This window comes from Hordeum vulgare, chromosome 1H (genome assembly GCF_904849725.1).
Source record: "Hordeum vulgare subsp. vulgare chromosome 1H, MorexV3_pseudomolecules_assembly, whole genome shotgun sequence".
NCBI lineage: Eukaryota > Viridiplantae > Streptophyta > Magnoliopsida > Poales > Poaceae > Hordeum > Hordeum vulgare.
The window spans coordinates 351,772,948-351,795,673 of record NC_058518.1 but is presented as its reverse complement, the minus strand read 5'-3'; the positions used below and the strand labels follow the sequence as shown (position 1 = coordinate 351,795,673).

The 22,726-nt window shown below is 47.6% G+C and overlaps 1 protein-coding gene across 1 annotated transcript; it reads left to right on the top strand.

Moving 5' to 3' along the window:
• Positions 1 to 14,216: 14,216 nt before the first annotated feature.
• LOC123410946 lies at positions 14,217 to 16,820 on the top strand. The gene is made up of 3 exons (XM_045103872.1): positions 14,217 to 14,785; positions 14,889 to 14,975; positions 16,473 to 16,820. The coding sequence occupies exons 1-3, from the start codon at positions 14,300 to 14,302 to the stop codon at positions 16,617 to 16,619; spliced, it is 720 nt and encodes a 239-aa protein (XP_044959807.1). The 5' UTR covers positions 14,217 to 14,299; the 3' UTR covers positions 16,620 to 16,820.
• The last annotated feature ends 5,906 nt before the right edge of the window (positions 16,821 to 22,726 follow it).

Sequence of the window (22,726 nt, the reverse complement as noted above, 5' to 3'; positions counted from 1 at the left end):
GATCATGAATCATATAGTTGATATGATTAGCATAGGGATGCTTACCACTGAAACTATACTCGACTCACGTGATGATCGGACTTGGGATAGTGTAAGTGGATCATGAACCACTCAAATGACTAGAGAGATGTACTTTTTGAGTGGGAGTTTAGCATATAATTTGATTAAGTTGAACTCTAATTATCTTGAACATAGTCTAAGTCCACTTTGAATATATTTGTGTTGTAGATCATGGCTCACGCGACAGTCATCCTGAATTTTAATACGTTCCTAGAGAAAGCTAAGTTGAAAGATGATGGAAGCAACTTTGTAGAGTGGGCTCGTAATCTTAAGCTAATCTTACAAGCTGGGAAGAAGGATTATGTCCTTAATGCTGCGCTAGGAGATGAACCACCCGCTACGGCTGATCAGGATGTTAAGAACGCTTGGCTAGCACGTAAGGAGGACTACTCAATAGTTCAATGTGCAGTCTTGTATGGCTTAGAACCGGGACTTCAACGTCGCTTTGAGCGTCATGGAGCATTTGAGATGTTCCAGGAGTTGGAGTTTATCTTTCAGAAGAACGCCCGGATCGAGAGGTATGAGACCTCCGATAAATTATATGCTTGCAAGATGGAGGAAAACTCGTCTGTCAGTGAACATGTGCTCAAAATGTCTGGGTACTCAAACCGTCTAGCTGAGCTGGGGATTGAACTCCCGCAAGAAGCTATCACTGACAGAATCCTTCAATCACTCCCGCCAAGCTATAAAGGCTTTGTGTTGAACTGCAACATGCAAGGGATGAACAAGTCCCCGGCGAGTTGTTTGCGATGCTGAAAGTCGCAGAGTCTGAACTCCGTAAAGAGCATCAAGTGTTGATGGTGAGCAAGACCACTAGTTTCAAGAGAAACGGCAAAGGCAAGAAGGGCAATTCGAAGAAGAGCGGCAAGCCTGTTGCCAATCCGCCGAAGAAACCCAAGGCTGCACCTAAGCCTGAAACAGAGTGCTTCTATTGGAAGGGTATGGGTCACTGGAAGCGCAATTGCCCCAAGTATCTGGCAGATAAGAAGGCGGGCAAAGAAAAATCAGGTATATTTGATATACATGTTATTGATGTGTACTTAACCGGCTCTCGTAGTAGTGCCTGGGTATTCGATACCGGTTCTGTTGCTCACATTTGCAACTCGAAGAAGGAACTGCGGAATAGACGAAGGCTGGCGAAAGACGAAGTGACGATGCGCGTAGGAAATGGTTCCAAGGTTGATGCAATCGCCGTCGGCACAGTGTCACTTCAGCTACCATCGGGATTAGTGATGAACTTAAATCATTGTTATTTAGTGCCTGCGTTGAGCATGAACATTATATCTGGATCTTGTTTATTGCGAGACGGTTACTCTTTTAAGTCTGGGAATAATGGTTGTTCTATTTCTATGAGTAACATCTTTTATGGTCATGCACCGAATGTGAGAGGATTGTTCATATTGAATCTTGATAGCGATACGCATATACATAACATTGAGACTAAACGAGTTAGAGTAAACAATGATAGCGCCATATTTTTGTGGCACTGCCGCTTGGGTCATATTGGTGTAAAGCGCATGAAGAAACTCCATGCTGATGGACTTTTGGAGTCACTTGACTTTGATTCACTTGACACGTGCGAACCATGCCTCATGGGCAAGATGACTAAGACTCCGTTCTCCAGAACAATGGAGCGTGCAAGTGACTTGTTGGAAATCATACATACCGATGTGTGTGGTCCAATGAGCGTAGAGGCACGCGGCGGATATCGTTATTTTCTCACCTTCACTGACGATTTAAGTAGATATGGTTATGTCTACTTGATGAAGCACAAGTCTGAAACATTTGAAAAGTTCAAGCAATTTTAGAGTGAAGTGGAAAATCATCGTAACAAGAAGATCAAGTTCCTACGGTCTGATCGTGGGGGTGAATATCTGAGTTTCGAGTTTGGTGCTCACTTAAGACAATGTGGAATTGTTTCGCAGTTAACACCGCCTGGAACACCACAGCGTAATGGTGTGTCCGAACGTCGTAATCGTACTTTGTTAGAGATGGTGCGATCTATGATGTCTCTTACTGATTTGCCGTTATCATTTTGGGGTTATGCATTAGAAACAGCTGCATTCACTTTAAATAGGGCACCATCAAAATCCGTTGAGACGACACCATACGAACTGTGGTATGGCAAAAGGCCAAAGTTGTCGTTTCTTAAAGTTTGGGGATGTGATGCTTATGTCAAAAAGCTTCAGCCTGAAAAGCTGGAACCCAAAGCGGAAAAGTGCGTCTTCATAGGTTACCCAAAAGAGACAGTTGGGTACACCTTCTATCTCAAATCCAAGGGCAAAGTGTTTGTTGCTAAAAACGGAGCTTTTCTCGAGAAGGAGTTTCTCTCGAGAGAATTGAGTGGGAGGAAAATAGAACTTGACGAGGTTGTCGAACCTCTCATCCCTCTGGATGGTGGCGCAGGGCAAGGGGAAACCTCTGTCGTTGCGACACCGGTTGAGGAGGAAGTTAATGATGATGATCATGAAACTCCAGTTCAAGATTCTGTTGAACCACGCAGGTCGACGAGATCACGTGCTGCTCCAGAGTGGTACGGTAATCCCGTCTTATCAATCATGTTGTTAGACAACAATGAACCTGCAAATTATGAAGAAGCAATGGTGGGCCCAGATTCCAACAAATGGCTAGAAGCCATGAAATCCGAGATAGGATCCATGTATGAGAACAAAGTGTGGACTTTGGAGATACTACCTGAGGGCCGCAAGGCTATTCAGAACAAATGGATCTTTAAGAAGAAGACGGACGCTGACGGCAATGTGACCGTTTATAAAGCTCGACTTGTGGCAAAGGGTTTTTCACAAGTTCCAGGAGTTGACTACGATGAGACTTTCTCACCCGTAGCGATGCTTAAGTCTGTCAGAATCATGTTAGCAATAGCTGCATTTTTCGATTATGAAATCTGGCAGATGGATGTCAAAACGGCGTTCCTTAACGGTTTCCTTAAGGAAGAGTTGTATATGGTGCAACCCGAAGGTTTTGTCGATCCTAAAAATGCTGACAAGGTGTGCAAGCTCCAGCGATCCATTTATGGACTGGTGCAAGCATCTCGGAGTTGGAACAAACGCTTTGATGAGGTGATCAAAGCATTTGGGTTTATACAAGTGGTTGGAGAATCTTGTATTTACAAGAAAGTGAGTGGGAGCTCTGTGGCGTTTCTAATATTATATGTGGATGACATATTACTGATTGGAAACAACGTAGAGCTTTTGGAGAGCATAAAAGGTTACTTGAATAAAAGTTTCTCTATGAAGGACCTAGGAGAAGCTGCTTACATTCTAGGCATTAAGATCTATAGGGATAGATCAAAACGCCTGATAGGACTTTCACAAAGCACATACCTTGATAAAGTTTTGAAGAGGTTCAAAATGGAACAGTCCAAGAAAGGGTTCTTGCCAGTTTTACAAGGTACGAGATTGAGTAAGACTCAGTGCCCAGCAACTGATGAAGATAGAGAGCATATGCGCTCCGTCCCCTATGCTTCAGCCATTGGTTCTATCATGTATGCGATGTTGTGCACTAGACCGGATGTTAGCCTGGCCATAAGTATGGCAGGTAGGTTCCAGAGTAATCCAGGAGTGGATCACTGGACAGCGGTCAAGAATATCCTGAAGTACCTGAAAAGGACTAAGGAGATGTTTCTCGTGTATGGAGGTGACGAAGAGCTCGCCGTAAAAGGTTACGTCGATGCAAGCTTTGACACAGATCTGGACGACTCTAAGTCGCAAACCGGATACGTATTTATTCTTAATGGGGGTGCAGTAAGCTGGTGCAGTTCCAAGCAAAGCGTCGTAGCAGATTCTACATGTGAAGCGGAGTACATGGCTGCCTCGGAGGCGGCTAAGGAGGGTGTCTGGATGAAGCAGTTCATGACGGATCTTGGAGTGGTGCCAAGCGCACTGAATCCAATAACCTTGTTCTGTGACAACACTGGTGCCATTGCCTTAGCAAAGGAACCACGGTTTCACAAGAAGACCAGACACATCAAACGACGCTTCAACCTCATCCGCGACTACGTCGAGGAAGAGGACGTAAATATATGCAAAGTGCACACGGATCTGAATGTAGCAGACCCGCTGACTAAACCTCTTCCACGGCCAAAACATGATCGACACCAGAACTGTATGGGTGTTAGATTTATTACAATGTAATTCACATGGTGATGTGAGGGCTGGATTATTGACTCTAGTGCAAGTGGGAGACTGTTGGAATTATGCCCTAGAGGCAATAATAAATATGGTTATTATTATAATTCCTGTATCAAGATAATAGTTTATTATCCATGCTATAATTGTATTGAATGAAGACTCATTTACATGTGTGGATACATAGACAAAACACCGTCCCTAGCATGCCTCTAGTTGGCTAGCCAGTTGATCAATGATAGTCAGTGTCTTCTGATTATGAACAAGGTGTTGTTGCTTGATAACTGGAACACGTCATTGGGAGAATCACGTGATGGACTGGACCCAAACTAATAGACGTAGCATGTTGATCGTGTCATTTTGTTGCTACTGTTTTCTGCGTGTCAAGTATTTATTCCTATGACCATGAGATCATATAACTCACTGACTCCGGAGGAATGCTTTGTGTGTATCAAACGTCGCAACGTAACTGGGTGACTATAAAGATGCTCTACAGGTATCTCCGAAGGTGTTAGTTGAGTTAGTATGGATCAAGACTGGGATTTGTCACTCCGTGTGACGGAGAGGTATCTCGGGGCCCACTCGGTAATACAACATCACACACAAGCCTTGCAAGCAATGTAACTTAGTGTAAGTTGCGGGATCTTGTATTACGGAACGAGTAAAGAGACTTGCCGGTAAACGAGATTGAAATAGGTATGCGGATACTGACGATCGAATCTCGGGCAAGTAACATACCGAAGGACAAAGGGAATGACATACGGGATTATACGAATCCTTGGCACTGAGGTTCAAACGATAAGATCTTCGTAGAATATGTAGGATCCAATATGGGGCATCCAGGTCCCTCTATTGGATATTGACCGAGGAGTCTCTCGGGTTATGTCTACATAGTTCTCGAACCCGCAGGGTCTGCACACTTAAGGTTCGACGTTGTTTTATGCGTATTTGAGTTATATGGTTGGTTACCGAATGTTGTTCGGAGTCGCGGATGAGATCACGGACGTCACGAGGGTTTCCGGAATGGTCCGAAAACGAAGATTGACATATAGGATGACCTCATTTGATTACCGGAAGGTTTTCGGAGTAACCGGGAATGTACCGGGAATGACGAATGGGTTCCGGGAGTTCACCGGGGGGGCAACCCACCCCGGGGAAGCCCATAGGCCTTGGGGGAGACACACCAGCCCTTAGTGGGCTGGTGGGACAGCCCACAAGTGGTCTATGCGCCAAGAGAAGAAAAATCAAGAGGAAAAAAAGGAGGAGGTGGGAAGGGAGGAGGACTCCCTCCCACCAAACCTAGTCCAACTCGGTTTGGGGGGGGGGGAGAGTCCTCCCCCTTGGCTCGGCCGACCCCCTTGAGGGTCCTTGGACCCCAAGGCAAGGCCCCCCTCCCTCCCACCTATATATACGGAGGTTTTAGGGCTGATTTGAGACGACTTTTCCACGGCAGCCCGACCACATACCTCCACGGTTTTTCCTCTAGATCGCGTTTCTGCGGAGCTCGGGCGGAGCCCTGCTGAGACAAGGTCATCACCAACCTCTGGAGCGCCGTCACGCTGCCGGAGAACTCTTCTACCTCTCCGTCTCTCTTGCTGGATCAAGAAGGCCGAGATCATCGTCGAGCTGTACGTGTGCTGAACGCGGAGGTGCCGTCCGTTCGGTACTAGATCGTGGGACTGATCGCGGGATTGTTCGCGGGGCGGATCGAGGGACGTGAGGACGTTCCACTACATCAACCGCGTTCTCTAACGCTTCTGCTGTACGGTCTACGAGGGTACGTAGATCACTCATCCCCTCTCGTAGATGGACATCACCATGATAGGTCTTCGTGCGCGTAGGAAAATTTTTGTTTCCCATGCGACGTTCCCCAACACTCCGAGTCACAAACCGGATGCGTGTTTATTTTGAATAATGTGCAGTTAGCTGATGCACTTGCAAGCAAAGCGTCGTGGCGGCATCTACATGTGAAGCGGAGTACATAGCTGCTTCGGAAGCAGCATAGGAAGGAGTCTAGACGAAGGAGTTCATCACCGACCTAGGAGTGATTCCAAGTGCGCTGGGCCCGATGAATCTATTATGTGACAACACTGGAGCTATTGCTATTGCAAAGGAGCCCCTGTTTCACAAGAAGACCAAGCACATCAAGCGCCGCTTCAACTCCATTCGTGGATACATCCAGGATAGAGATATAGATATTCGTGGATACATCCAGATGTGTTGACTAAACCTCTTCCACGAACGAAACATGATCAACACCATAACTATATGGGTGTTCGATTCCTCCCAATGTAACTAGATTATTGACTCTAGTGCAAGTGGGAGACTGTTGGAAATATTCCCTAGAGGCAACAATAAAGTTGTTATTATTATATTTCCTGGTTCATGATAATTGTCTATTATTCATGCTATAATTGTATTAACCGGAAACCGTAATACATGTGTGAATATATAGATCAGAATGTGTCCCTAGTGAGCCTCTAGTTGACTAGCTCGTTGATCAATAGATGATCACGGTTTCCTGATCATGGACATTGGATGTCATTGATAACGGGATCACATCATTGGGGAATGATGTGATGGACAAGACCCAATCCTACGCATAGCACTAGATCGTGTTGTTCGTCTGCTAAAGCTTTTATAATGTCAAGTATCATTTCCTTAGACCATGAGATTGTGCAACTCCCAGATACCGTAAGAGTGCTTTGGGTGTATCAAACGTCACAACGTAACTGGGTGATTATAAAGGTGCACTACAGGTATCTCCGAAAGTGTTTGTTGGGTTGTATGAATCGAGACTGGGATTTGTCACTCCGTGTGACAGAGAGGTATCTCTGGGCCCACTCGGTAATCCATCATCATATTGACCTCAGTGTGACTAAGGAGTTAGCCATGGGATGAAGTGTTACGGAACAAGTAAAAAGACTTGCCGGTAACGAGATTGAACAAGGTATAGGGATACTGACGATCGAATCTCGGGCAAGTATCATACTGGTAGACAAAGGGAATTGCATAGGGGTTGATTGAATCCCCGACATCGTGGTTCATCTGATGAGATCATCGTGGAACATGTGGGAACCAACATGGATATCCAGACCCCATTGTTGGTTATTGACCGGAGAGGTGTCTTGGTCATGTCTGCATGCTTCCCGAACCCGTAAGGTCTACACACTTAAGGTTCGATGATGCTAGGGTTAGATGGGAATAGTGTACGTCGTTACCGAAGGTTGTTTAGAGTCCCGGATGAGATCCCGGACATCACGAGGAGTTCTGGAATGGTCCGGAGGTAAAGATTCATATATAGGAAGTGAGGATTTGAATCGCCAGAAGTGTTTCACGCGTCACCAGTAATGTACCGGGACAACCGGAAGGGTTCCGGGGGTCCACCGAGGAGGGCCACCAGCCCCGAAGGGGTACATGGGCCAAAAGTGGATGGGAACCAGCCCATAAGAGGGCTGGTGTGCCACCACCATCAGCCCAAGGCGGAAGAGAGGGGTGGTGGGCTAACCCTAAGCGTGGTGGGCTTGCCCACCCTAGGGCGCCACCTCCTTCAACCTTTGGCCACCGCCCCTTGTCCATCTAGGGCTGCCGCCCTCCTCCCTCTCCTCCTATATATAGTGGAGGGTTTGGGGCTGTTTTGAGGCACAATCTCTCTCTCTCTCTCTCGGCGCAGCCCTACTCCTCCTCGTCCTCGTCCTCCGTAGTGCTTGGTGAAGCCTTGTCGGAGTACCACGCAGCTCCACCGTCACCATGCCGTCGTGCTGCCAGATCTCTCCCTCAACCTCTCCTCCCTCCTTGCAGGATCAAGGCGTTGGAGACGTCACCAGGCTGCACGTGTGTTGAACACGGAGGCGCCGTTGTTCGGCGCATAGATCGGAATCCACCGTGATCTGAATCGCTACAAAACGACTCCATCAACTGCGTTCTAGCAACGCTTCCGCTTAGCGATCTTCAAAGGTATGAAGATGCTCTACCCCTTTGCTCTTGCTGGTTTCTCCATAGATAGATCCTTGTGTGATGTAGGAAAAATTGGAAATTACTTCATTCCCCAACAAGAACATAATATATCCAAATGACATGAGTGAATTTCATTATCATATAATTGTCAAGGATATGTTTTTTTGTCTTCTTCCTCCATCTCGAAGAAGGGGTTGTTGATACTTGGTTATGTCAAGATTGCTTTTGATGTGAGTTGATGACAATCTTGTGAAGTGTAGTTCTTCCAAGTACCTACAAAAGGTTAGATGCAATACAAGGGAGCATAATTTTCCAAGATATAAGATAGTGTCATATCAATATCATCAATGAATAAACAATCAAGCTCATGCACTTGCATGCATCCGAGTTAGTCTAGCTCAAGTTTGAAGCATCAATGATGTTCAACTCACTCCTCAAATGACAAAATACTTTATCATCAAGTGGTTTGCTAAAGATATCAGCTAATTGTTTGTTGGTACGAACATGCTTAAGATCTAAATCTCCTTTACCAACATGATTATGAATGAAATGATGTCACACTTGAATATGGTTTGTTCGAGAATATTGCACAAGATTATAGGCAATTTTAATAGCACTTTCATTATCACACAATAATGGAACATTTCTAGCATTAATGCCATAATCCTTAAGAGTTTGAGTCATCCATAGTAATTGCGCACAACATGATCTGGCACCTATATATTCAGCTTCGGCAGTAGATAAATATACTGAGTTTTGTTTCTTGGATGACCAAGACACAAGAGATCTCCGAGGAAATTGACATGTACCCGAGGTGGATTTTTTTATCAACCTTGTCTCCGACATAGTCTGAGTCCGAATACCCAACAAGATTAAAAGAAGATCCCTTGGGATACCATATGCCAAAGTTTGGTGTCTGTATTAGGTATTTCATGATTCTTTTAAAAGCCAATAGATGACACACTTTAGGTGCCGCTTGGTATTGGGAACACACGTAAGCACTCAACATGATATCAGGATGGGTGGCACATAGATATGGCAATGAACCAATCATTGAGCGATAAACACTTTGAGCAACTGGTTTGTCTTCCTTAGTGAGGTCAATATGTCCACTAGTAGGCATGGGGGTTCTTATACCTTTGCACTCTTGCATATTGAACTTCCTAATTCAGTCCTTGGTGTACTTAGTTTGAGAGATAAATGTACCTTCTCTCAATTGTATGATTTGCAATCCAAGGAAGAATTTCAGCTCGCATATCATTGACATCTCATATTTTTGTGACATCAACCTTCCAAACTTCTCACTAAAATGTGGATTAGTAGAACCAAAGATAATATCATCCACATATATTTGGCACACAAATAGTTCTCCATTAACTCTTTTCGTGAATAAGGTTGCGTCAATTTTACCAATCTCAAAACCCTTTTCAATGAGAAACTTTGTTAGGCATTTGTACCAAGCTCTAGGGGCTTGTTTAAGGCCATATAAAGCTCTACAAAGTTTATAAACATGATTAGGTTTCTTGGGGTTCACATAGCCAGGAGATTGTTTGACATAAACCTCCTCCTTAATTTCACCATTTAGAAAAGCACTTTTGATATCCGTTTGGTAATGAGTAATATCATGGTGATTGGCATAAGCGAGAAGAATGTGAATGGCTTCAAGTCTAGCAATGGGGGCATAAGTCTCACCATAGTCCATACCTTCGACTTGCATGTATCCTTAGTCTACGAGACGCGCCTTGTTGTGTACAACTTGTCCATCTTCATCTTTCCCAACTCGGTGACACCGAAAAGAATCTCGGTGGTACTGAGTTGCACTAAATGTGGCAACTTTTGAATTCTCGGTGAGACCGATATAGGAATCTCGGTGGTACCGATACGATGACCTAGATTGGTTTACAAACTCGGTGAGACCGACTTCAGACTTGGAAATTCTGGAACTTGAAATCATCTCAACATAATGTTGGTCACCCAATCTCGGTGGTACCGACAAGAATGTTGGTTGTACTGAGATGGTGGGTTTGGCATAGGATGTGTCTAAGTGTAAAATTGATAGGTCCGAGTAGGAAATGTTGGTGGCACCGATTTTGCATATCTAGCTTGGGACAGATATCTTTTGTGGGAAAATGCCTGAGTATTTTTGGTGGCTATATCTAAGCACTTGAGCAACGAATTCATCATAATAGCTCATCCCCTTTTAATAGTATTGGCTTCCTATGGAATCAAAGTGATCTCTCATAAATATAAAATGTAGATTCTTCTTGCTTGAAACTTGAGCCAATCCTATTCCTTCCTTCATCAAAGGGGCTTCTCCACATAATCCTATAGCCAGAGCTCTCTGTGGACTATGCCTGAAATATATTAGGTAAAAGTGTTAGTCCAAGAGACAATGTATCTTGTCATGAATTATCAAAACCACCAAGGGAGCATATGTGCTTTCAGTTGCAAAAATACATATCCATTCAACCACAACTCCAAATCTAGTGGGTTATTTTCCTAAATTCATCTCAAATCAAGGCTTTTCAATAAAATAAATGTCATACTTATTGGGCCATTTGTATGTAATGTTGTATGTATTTTGCTTATGTGATTTATTTTTCCGATGGATATGGTTATGAGTGACCAGTCACGAACTCGTCAAGCGAGGAAAACCACCTTGTTTAACCACGTTGATTCCATATTTGCATTACTTCATATATTTTTTTCAATGCATAAAGGCTATATTTGGGAAATGCTAGTTTAATCCATTCTTTTTGCTATGTCCCATGTTGCTTGAAGATATGATGTCCCTTTATACTGCAAATACCATACCTTGTCGCCCTAGGTCCCTACCTAATGCCCGACTTCACTTTTATGAAAGCTGAGTATAATAAAATTAATTAGCTTAGCCATGCTTTAGCAAAAAAATACAGGACTTGGGATAAATTTTGGGACTTCTAAAAATACTTACTGAACCTCTTGGGAGACATTTCTCGTCTTAGAGTACTTTTGAAAAAAATGAATTTTGAAGAAGTAATAGTGAGTTGGTAGTCGGTCATAGGATGTATTTGAAAGCGAGGTCAGAACAAGAAAGATGTAGATGATGTGATGGTTATGATTGTGATGGTGAAATGATTTGATGGTTATGTAAGTAATTATGGATATGGTAATGCAGATATATTATCACTCGCATGGATAATGTAAATGTCTTATCCGCGAGGGAGAAGTGGGTGTAGAGATGGATGCTACATTCTTTTTAGAAAACTCTTGAATCTAAGTGCCATTAAAATTAAGCCTTACATGTTCAACCACATTGTCCCATTTTGGATGGGGCTTGGCCAAGAATCTTGTCTTACCTAGTATAGATCCCTTAATATTTTAACATTGCGGCGAGAGCTGAAGATGCCTCTCACGGGACAAGACCTTGGTTGTCGAGGTCATGGAAAGTCAATCCTCTTCGTGAAACAATGGGACCCTCATTGAAAATATAGTGACAATTGCATTCTCTTTGTGGAACTGTCTCACATGCAGGTTGGTTGGCTGTTATATTTCATGTTCTAGTGTCGAGGGCAAACCCCATCGGGCTGGATCTACATTAGTGTGTGGCAAGGGGAAAGTCATGTATGATTATTCTATTGTGTTCACCCCGGTCCAACTTGGCTGACGAGGCGAACATATCGTATCTCGTGGGTAAAGTGTACAACCTCTGTAAAAGAGTCAATCTATTCGAATAGTCGTTTCTATAGTCGAGGACAACTAGTGAGGCCACACGAAGCTGTAGATGGTTTTTGTTTTACAAATTGGTTTTCAAATGAAAAGAGAGAGAAATCTTTTCGTATGGTGCCATGGGCATATACTACATACCTTGGATTGTGCTATTGGATTTGGACTGGATGGAGTTAATATCGGATTTTATATTCTATGAGGATCGGATTTGGTGAATGAAGATTTGATTGGTAGGGTCACCACTAGAAGGACACACGTGCTTTGCTATTATTGCGGTTCTTCAATCCGCTTATGAAAATGCTTATACAAATCTACTATATGTATCTAGTATGTTAAATTTGGTCTTTTATAAATGATGAGACCTAGCATAACAACCCCTTTCTTGTTTTAATTCAAGCATTAATATTTGTTACACCTCCATGTGGGTTGTTTCTGAGTACATTCAAATTACTCATTGCCATTGTTGTCCATGGCTATTAATTTGGTGACGCAGGGAGGAGTAGTATGTAGATGACGGGTTGCTGATGACCTGGCAAACTAGGACTCAATCAGTCACCTGTGGCGTCATGATGTGTCTACTCGATGTGTTTGAAGATTCCACTGCAATGTTTAGAGTGGTGATCATCACCTCGACCAAATGGTCGTAACTATGTAAGCATAGGCTCATTGTTTATGGATGTTCTTTTGATATAAGTTCGACTATGCACATCGACAAACTGATCATGAGATTGATGTACGATACACAAGGAGGCTTCGGTTAGCTACATCGGAGTCCCCACACAACCTCTTTTAATTAACTCATTAAAAGTGAGAAGTTAATGGCTGAGACAACGTTTCAGAGACTACATTTTAAGGATTCGACAAGAGATGCCCTTAGCCTATGGCCACAAGTTCATATCACCATAAAGAAGCATGCCAACTTGTCATGATTCGTATTAATCAATCTGTTGGTTCACAAAATAAAAATAAAAACAGTAACTAAAAGCTCCGCGATAACTCATGATGGTGACTATCTAGATGTGGGAAAAGATGATGACCACCCTAGATTTACCGTTGAAGTATAAGGGCATCTTCAATGTTATACATCAAACTGCTTGTAAACGTCGGAGTGTGCAATTAAGACACTTGGGTATTCTCCAATACCGTCCATCAAACATCCACATGCGTATCCGTACGTTTGAATTTCACAAACCCTAGACGTCCGGTCTGCACATCTAGTGGATTAAGCTGGTACTTGTCCGCACTTTAGACAACGGTGAAGGTAGAAACTAGGATGATGTAACAAATGTCGGTAACTCCTCAGGACAATGCTCGATCATTCAAACTTGCATTTCATTTCTGTTTTTTCGTTCACTTCATGTGAACAATATCTATGATGGTGTGACAGCTCCCCTTCCCTCCGCTAGTCGCTCCGGCGGCAGCAAGAGGGTGGGGGAGCCCGGTTTCCTCTTGTCTGGTCTGTAAATAGTTTAGGATAGGTATGTCGGGTGACTCCGCACGGTCTGTGCCGATGTCGCGAAGCGAATAAATTTTCTAGGACACCGTCTCAGTGCCGTTATTCAGCGGCGTCGAGGAGCCATGGATTTGTGTTTGAGCGAGTTCCTCAAGGCTTCAATGAAGGTCTTTCTCAGGTTCTTGCTTCTTCGGCTTCGTCCGCTTTGCGTCGACTGCGTCTCCAGCATCGTTGTGGAGCTGGAAGTTTGTGTCTTGGAGATGGTCGACGCTAGAGTGTCGGTCTTGTCCAAGGGATGGTCCGCACGGAGATTTCACGGTGGAAGATAGTTGTCGTTCTAGAGTTTTTCGTTGGTCCGACCCGTCGAGATCTTTAAGACCACGATCCATGATGTGTGAAGTACTTCTTCGATCGACGACCCACATCGACATGTGCGTCGTCACTTGTGGTGGCGCATGTTCAAAGGCTCATAATGCAGCTTGACTGCTATGACACTATTTTGGATCTTGGCAAGTTGGTGACCTGTGTTTCTCTTCTCCGACGAACGCTTCGGTGACGGCGGCTGCTAGATTCTATCGCGGTGATGATGTAAATTTCTTTATGTGTTGTTTCTTCGGACTATTTGAGAGAAGAGCCATATATGTTATGTGTTGCTACTATTATGATTGAATACATGGTTCTTCTAAAAAAATATCTATGATTTCGCTAATGAAATCGGGGAACAAACAATCGCTTTCCTTAAAAACGAAGTCTTGACCAGAGCACCTAGCGGGAGTTCTAGAAACAAATCCAGGGCGAGACGAGGTGGCACCCCTGTCAGAGACACCCTCCCGGCGCACTGCGGGGCCCATGCGCCAGCCGCCGCGTTCAAAACCTCGCGTCGCCCTCCGCATTTTTCAAAAATCAAACCCCTCCCCGATCCCTCGCCTGCCTCTCTTCGCCACCGCCCAATCCACCGCTAGGGTTTCGGTCCACCATGGCGAGGGTCAGCCGGACGACGCCCAACGCCGCGGCATCGTCGCGGACCAAGGAGACGGCGGCGGCGGCGCCCAAGTCGCGGTCGAAGAAGACCCCTGCCGCGCCCAGGTCGCGGACGAAGAAAACCCCCCCGGCCGCCACGCCGCCCTCTCCGTCTCCGGCGCCGGCGAATCCGACGGCACCGGCGCCAGCGAATCCGACGGCACCGGCGCCTGACCTGGAGGTGATCGAAATCTTCGATTTCCCCACCCCATCGGTTAGCTCGGGGAACAGGAAGCGGGATCGGAAGAGGGCGGGGACGACCGCCTCCTCGCCGCTCGACGTCGACGAGATCGAGATGTGGACGCCGCGGCAGAACCGCCGATTCGACGACGACTGCCTCATCCTCTCCGCCGACCCCCTGGCCGCCAACAAGGCCCGGCCCGTCGTCGTCCCCGCCGCCGGCGCTGACGAAGACTTGGCGGTTCTCGCCGAGCGCGGCCCGGTACGAGCGCCATCATTCACCGGGTTTTTCATTCCCCTCTCAGATTGCACATTCCCCAAATGAGCCCGCGATCCGCGCGATTTCTATTTGGATGTGTCTGCAGGTGGCCTGCAGAGATTTTCCGCACGCGAGGTATCTCTGCGTCAAGTTCCCCTTCGCGACCACCCCTCACGAGAAGCACTGCGAGCAGGTATTGTTCTAAAAATTCCAAAATGTCGCTAGTGGCATAAATCATAATACCGCTGCAATCTAGAGTAGGTTTTTTATGCCAAAAATATTGCTCCCGTCAAATGTCAATTTTTCTAGCTGGGAGACCACTGCTGCTGCCCCCAACCGCCGGGTCGCCGCACCCGCGTTTGCTCCTCCCGGCTGCTTCCTGTCCCTTAGTTCCCTTTCTAGGCAGACCGCGGCACGCCCCTGTCCCAGCTCGTCCCGGCGATGTCGATGTCGACTGCCGGCGCGTACTGCTCTGCCAACCACGCCGCCTGAACCCCGCTCTGACGATCCCGTCCCTGTTTAAGCTTGCTCCCTCGACGCCGACTTCAACCGGCCGGCTGCGCATGTCTAGGCGCTGCCCCTCTCCTCTTCTCTTTCCCTTGGTCTTCTCTCTTTGTGTCGGTTGTACGGCTGCGTAGCTGGATCAGCACCGTGTCTGGAGCAGAGGCCCCCGTATGCTGATCTGGTTACTTCACTGAGCTGTGGCTCTGTTTCTGTCTCTCCCATGGCTGATTTTTTCTCTCAGCTGCAGCAAACAATGCCAATCATTTCAAGGCTCAAAGTGCAAATGATACGGCAATTCATCATTAGGGACCCCAAATTTCAAGCAAGTAGTGTATCATATAGTAATCCATCACTCTACTCAACTGCAGCACACAATGCTAGTCATTTAAAGGCTCAAAGTGCAAATGATATGGCAATTCATTATTTGTGACGGCAAAATTTCAAGCAAGTAGTATAATATAGTAGCGGAAATGATAAATCCCGTATGTTAGGGATTTTACCATGGAAAATCAAATGTTCTCTATGTCAATTTTAGTGACGTGAGGATAGCAAGTTTAGTTGGCACGCACACAATATTCTGGCAAAAAATACACTGAGCATGGAGTCGCCATGCTTGCCAACTAAATTTTCCATCCTCACGTCACTAAAATTACCATCCAAAGTGTTCGATTTGCCATGGTCAAATCCTGAACGTTCGGGATTTATTGGGGTCCTATAGTAATCCATTGCTGTACTCAATTCCTGCTTTATTGTTATCCGTTTTGGTGCTTGGAGAGCTTTTCTTCTTGCACTTGTGCCAATTATTGTCTTCCTAATTCGCAAGGTCACATGCTTGATTGCTGGTTCATTAAAGTTGTGGTTATCAATCTTGACCCTGTGCATCGCCGTATCCTTTGCTCAGCAAGAGTATATATGTCTTTCTTTGAATATGTTAGTCTCAGTTTAATACTAGTGGTATTTTGGCATGAAAACACTGAACTGAGTGGCATTTTGGTACTTCGTTTTTCACTAGTGGTATTCTGGAACTTTCAGTTTTTACTAGTGCTATTTTTGTTATTCTCTCTTTTCGATTGTCTCATTTTGTCGGGTACCACTTAATCACACCGACAAGCCTATATTTCAAGCCTGAAAACGGTCATGTCTGCATACTAGATTATCACCGCATCTTGTTTCCTCTGTGCTGCAGTGCTACTGCTTTGTGTGCGACGTTGCTGCTCCGTGTGCAACTTGGAGAGGACATGCCAATTATGGGCATTGCCACGCTTCAGACCAGGACAAGATTTGGAAAACCATGAGAGGAGCGAAGAAGGCGAACACATGCAAGACCTATTGATCGTCGACCATGCTGTAAACATCCATTAGCTTGTATGGTTGCTTTGCAGCATTACATGTATAGAGTTGGATTAGGAAAGAACATGATATAATCTTCTATCTGAACTCGGTACATGAGCTCGCAATGTATTGCGAACTAGCAGCCAATATATGGCATATATTAATAGCGGTGCAATCAAGTTAATGTTCCATCCAATCTTAACATGCTACTTGTTCTTCTCTTGCTGTTCACTTACAGCTAGTTCTTCTACTATTTTTACCCCGTTGAGGTCAGCAGACGCGTGCAAATTTACATGTTCAGATTCTGTTTGAAATAAATTGCATGATGTAACTGTCTTTGTATGCCTTCGATTCCACATGAGGCTTGTTCTTGCTTGATGTTCCCCTCTCCTTCCCTCTTATGTCCATGGGATAATTAGTATAGTATTTCTCTGTTTTGGGAGCTCTCCTCTCCTGCTTGCTGGTTGAGAAACAGGAACGAGGAGGAGATGATCAAGCTCGAGAAATGGAAGAAGTCAGAGCAATTGAAGGAGAAAAGCCCCAGTATTGCTAGGGGGGCTGAGGCCAGGGCTCGTCTTTCTTCATTCCCGTGTCATGTAGTCATGCTTGGATCTTTATCTCATTAAAGTTGCCAAATCCAGAAAACATGTCATGGTCTTCAACCTTGCATCACAATGCATTCATGCTTGTTCCAGCTTCCAGATACTATGTTGACTAACTTTACTTATGTTGTTTGTCACGAAAATGTTTAATTGTACTGTGAGTTATTATTATTTTCGAGGGGAGGCATCTGCCTGGCCTAAGAGCATCTCTAGTAGAGCCCTCAAATCCTTAAAAATAACCGCTTTTTTTTACAGTTTTCATCGGAAAAACGACATAGACTAGAACCTTAAACCCTTAAATCCGTAAAAAAATTTAGAGGTCTAACCCTCAAACCCTTTCCCAGCCTATAGAAGTGAGGATTGCGAGGGAAAACTGCCCCCAACCCGCACTCTACTTCCCACCTCGCGCGGGAGGCAGTTGGTTCCCCGCGCGCGTGAGGAAGTTGCCTCGGCCGCCGCCGCCCCCACCTCCCCCCGCGCTCCAGCCGCCGCCCCGCGCTCCCTCCGCGCCTCGGTCGTCGCGTCCCTGCGCCCGCCCCGGCCGTCGCGTCCCCGCGCCCGCCCCGCCCGCCCCGGCCGCCGCGCCAGCCGCCCTGCCCGCCCAGGTCGCCGTCGCGCCCCGCCCGCCCCAGCCGACGTCGCGCCCCGCCCGCCCCGCCGCCGCCGCGCGCCCGCCGCGCCCGCCCCCGGCCCATCCGCCTCGGCCGCCGTCGCCTTGGCCTCCATCTCCGCCGCCGCCTTCGCCCACAAGGTCCCCTCCCCTTCCCTCTCCCTGCCGCAGAAGGAGCTCGCCGCGGCGGCGCCGCAGCAGCAGCAGCAGCAGCGCGCGAGCGCCAGCAGTCGGCTGCGCGCGGTCCTGGCTGTATTCCAATTTTTGCATTAGGTGTAATATCCGATTAGCACTATTCGAACAGCAGTTATCAATCTCACACTTTGCATATTTTTGCATATTGTATGCTTCTCACGTTCTGTTTATTTTTAGTGTGATAAATTATTGGTTTTTGAACATACTGTATGCTTTGATCTGTTTAATCTTATTTCAGGTGCCTCCAATCATCAGGTTTATTATGTTTTTCTAGTGAAAATTATGCAATGCCAAATGACAGTTTTAAGGGTTGGGCTTGGGGCAAAGACTAGAATCCTTAAACCCAACCCTTATAACGGAATATTCCGTTATAAGAGTTGGGTTTGAGGGTTCTAGTCTTTGCCCCTGTTTTTCAACCCTTAAATGTGTTAAAAATGGGCAATTCTCGACCCTTAAAACTGATTTTAGATTTAAGGGTTTAAAGGTTCTATTAGAGATGATCTTAGGCCCTTACAAATACGGTAGGGCAACAAAGAAAAACGAAAGGATAGTGTGATACATGGCCATACATGACCTGAGTCAGCGACACAGCGTGACTAATAAGATTCCTACCGAAGATACGACAGTCCTCAAGACCAGGGTGGCTCCCTGGCGAGCAGTGTCCCTTTGCTCCACACGCCGAAGCTTAGTACACCTTGCACGAAGGTTGTATGCGAGTTGCTCCACCTTTCTTCCGTCCGTTGGTCTTGCCAATGATTTTCATACCTACAGGAAGTTCACCATTTTATACATCAAGTCAGCCAGGTGATGGAACAATTTTCCTTCCATAATAGCTTCACTGCATGTAGTCCATACATTGCACGAAAAGTGCAAATGGAGCCTGGGCTCCAGGGAGGACTCATAAATTGCAAGCCAACTGCCGAACCCCACCCAAGCCAACCTACGGTCTTGGACACACATTTGTTTGATCAACCGGTACAAGTCCGGAAAAACCACTAGGATTCCATCTACAGAATGCGGCCTCGCAAATCACACTCCACGCAAATCTTGCAACAATGCATTAAAAAATGATAAGGTCGGACATTTTGTATTCCCCGCACTAAACGCATTTGGCATCCCTGCCCCATGCCATTCCCTAACTTGATCCGCATGTTGAGTATATTGATTAGTTAGGAAACACAAGATATACTAGGAATTATTCTGATTTGTCTTGTACTTTAAGTTATCATGTACTTCTATATATATATATTAGCAAAAGGGCCCGTGCGTTGCAACGGGAGAAAAAAATACCACACGCTTTTAATCTTTTTATAATCATTTTGATTTATTAAAATAATAAGCTTACTAACTAATGTAGTCGGTCCTATCCTATTTTGTTGAGAAATAAACCCATCCATTGTTAATTCCACCATGATGAGAAATTAAACGGAACGACCAAAGCAAAACAAGGAGGCTACGTGAATTGATTAATGGACTGTTATCTTATTTCATTCATGGGGTATAGAATGTGGGATCAGATGACAAACTGAAGGTGGTGTTCCATTCTCTGTCTCTATAACAATGCAATCTTACATTCAATACATTCATTCATCAGCAAACAAATCCCCATAAAACAAAATTTCTTGCCGGTGCTTGGCACACGGTTGGAGGCATGGGGAGGGGATCTCACCAGATGATGAGTTCCTGCCGGAGGAGGGGATACGATGAGGGGAGCAAGGGTTAGGCGCCTCTATCTGGCCATAAGGAGTCGCCGTTGCCGCGCCATAACCTCAGAGTTCCCCGTGTGAGCCATGGAGGCCCGCCTCCACATGCAAGTACTTCGCTCCGCCGCGCCTTATCCGCGCGCCGCCGCCGTTCTGCATCGAGCAGACGCATCATCCCCAGTCACTGTTAGATGTCGCGTTGATTTGAGCCAGAAGCTGTGCTCGAGCGCCGAAATGGGGGCAACAAGCGGGCAGAGGTACGGACGCGGAGGCGGGTGGGTTGAGATCGATAACAGTGGTGGTTGAGGTCGGCCGTGGTGGCAAGTGGTGTGGCAGCGGCCTGGGCACAGACCAGGGTGGACCAGGGTCGACGCGATGCGCTCGAGCACCGCAACGGGGGCAGTGAGCGAGGAGAGGTACGACCGCGGAGGCAGGTGGGTTGAGATCGGCAGCGGTGGCGGTTGAGGTCGGCGGTGGCCTGGGCACAGGCCAGGGTGGCCCAGGTCGATGGGAGGAGGCGATGCGTATGAGTATAATTTTTGTAGTGAATCTTTTTTTCTTTTGCGTTGCAGATAAATGATGGAACGCGGGTTGAATAACAAAAATTACAGGGGCTTTTTTATAAAAATGCTGTGGTGGGTTTTCCGACGGAAGCAATAACCGCTTTATTATTATAGGTATATATGTTTATGAGGCTCAAGCAATATAACAACCATTCCATCAATCTTTCTATTCCATTCAACATGGTATCTGCCGCAAGTTTCTTGACCTAGCCGCTGCCACCGCTTCCGCCCCGCACAACGTCCCCGGGGCGTTCGGCCTCCATGACCACCAGGGGCCACGCCGCCCGTACCTAGGGTTTGTCCGCCGGTCTTGTTGACCAGCTACCCTAGAGAGTCTTTTTCCCAATCCCTTGATCCGGGTTTTCTCTCTTTTGTCGGTCTCTTGATCGGCGTTCTTTCTTTTTGTTTTCCGATCTAAGATTGGTTTGCGTCGCCCGCCGCTGTCGTCGCCCACCGCGCTTCAACTTCGACATCGGCGCGATCCGGCCTCTACACCGACCCGATGGCCCCACACGACGCGGCAGCCCCTTCTGACAGTCGACCGCGCGTCTTCCCGTTGTCGTCCTGCACCGACCGTCATCGCCCTTCTCCGACCGAGATTGCTTCTTCATCACTCGCCTCCACCGTCGCCTCGTACGGTCGCGCACCGTCTGCCTGCTCCGCCCATGTCGACTGCCTCGGGCCGGCCGCCGGCTCCGACCGTCTCGATCTCGCCGCCTGCGTCAGGTCGGCTGCCAGTTCCGGCCGCATCGGCCTCACCATCTGCGTCGGGCCGGCACCCGACTACAACTGCGTGAGCTGCCTCGGGCCGGCTGCTGCCTCCGGCTGCATCGGCCTCGCCGCCTGCGTCGGGCCAGCACCCGGCTCCGGTTGCGTCAGCTGCCTCAGGTTGGCTTCTGGCTCCGGCCGCATCGGCCTCGCCGCGTGCCTTGGGTTGGCTGCTGTGTCGGCCTCGCTGGTTGCGCCGTCAGCCGCGTCAACCCGGTTGCCGGCTCCGCCTACGACCGTCGTGGCCGGCCTCAACTCGAACACCGCCACCCCGCCTCCATCGAGCGACGTCCCCGACATTGCGTGCGATCGGATTGATCACCCGCCTGTTCGCGATCCACCTCATCTACGCCGTGCGACCGATCTGGCCCATCGGTTGTGCACGGCTTCGCATGACCCGTGAACATTGTCCTGAGTGCAGCGCGCCCTCCACCGATCGAGCATCGAGCCGCCACTGCGTCGCCCCGTCGGGCCGCAGCGCCGCCGCCTAGTGGTTCTCTCCGTGGTTGCACCGACTCGCGTGTTGCTGCTACGCCACCCCTTTGGGCCGTAGTTCCACGACACGCGGTCCCTGCCGCCGCCCGAGGCTGTCTCCGCGGTGGCACCAACCCGTGCACCGCCGCCGCGCCATCCCGTCGGGCCATCACGTCGTGGCAAGCGGTCCACGCTGCCGCCCCGAGGTCTTCACGTCGTCGCCCCCGACCTGCACGCTGCCGCTTCGTCGCCCCTTCGGGTAGTAGCATCGCGTCGCGCGGTTCACTACGCCGTCCCCGCGCATTGAATTCTTGTGCTATGTGCCGCGCCATCTCCTTCGGCATGGGAACGCCATCATCCGCGTCCGTGTTCGTCATGCAGTCTGGTTCTTCCTCGCCTACTTCAAGCATCGCCGTCGCGTACCTACCCAGCCGTCGTCGCCACTCTCCTTTGGCGTCGCTACAGCTCGCTCCCCCGAGCCATGCCGCCCTTCCACCCCCTTCATCATTCGTCCAGCACCAGCTCCTCGCCAGCGTCGATGTCGTCTACCCCGACTCCTCGACATGACGTACAACTTGTGCAGGTCCCTCATCTACGCATGCTCGGTGCTGGCAACATCGATCCGTGCCTTCGTCCCCGGTGTGTTCCCAGGCTTGGCAAACCTAGAGCGATGCATCGTCAACATCGTCTTCATCCATCTACGCATGCCCGGTGTTGGCAACACCGATGTGTGCCTTCGTCCACAAAGTGTCCCCGGGCATGGCAAACTCGGCGCGACGCGTCGTCAACTACGTCTCCTTCCCGGCGCATCACTACTTCGGCACCACTGCGCCCACCCCTAACTCGGTGCCTCCTTGCGCCCGCGGCTCCACGGTGACTTCCTCGACACCGGCTACCCCGACTCGACATCGACCACGACGTTCTTCGCACGGCTACCTCGACCACGGATACACCACCCTACGCTCTTGGCTACATCGGCACAAAGGACTACCGCCTTGCTTGCGCAACCTCGTCGGTTTCCACTCCAGCCACAACTTCCGCGATGCATCAACCGTTACGACTTTGAGGGGATGATCGTTGTGAAAGGATCGATATGGTTGACTAGAGGGGGGGGTGAATAGGCAACGACCACTTTTTAATTTATCTTAACAAGTTAGGGTTAGCAACATAAAGGTTCTCTAAAATGACAACAA

Excerpts from the sequence above, each read along its gene's own strand:
- LOC123410946 (XM_045103872.1), top strand. The coding sequence starts at position 14,300 with ATGGCGAGGGTCAGCCGGACGACGCCCAACGCCGCGGCATCGTCGCGG. Across the intron at positions 14,786-14,888 it reads TTCTCGCCGAGCGCGGCCCG|GTGGCCTGCAGAGATTTTCC; the intron begins GTACGAGCGCCA and ends ATGTGTCTGCAG. Across the intron at positions 14,976-16,472 it reads ACGAGAAGCACTGCGAGCAG|TGCTACTGCTTTGTGTGCGA; the intron begins GTATTGTTCTAA and ends TCTGTGCTGCAG.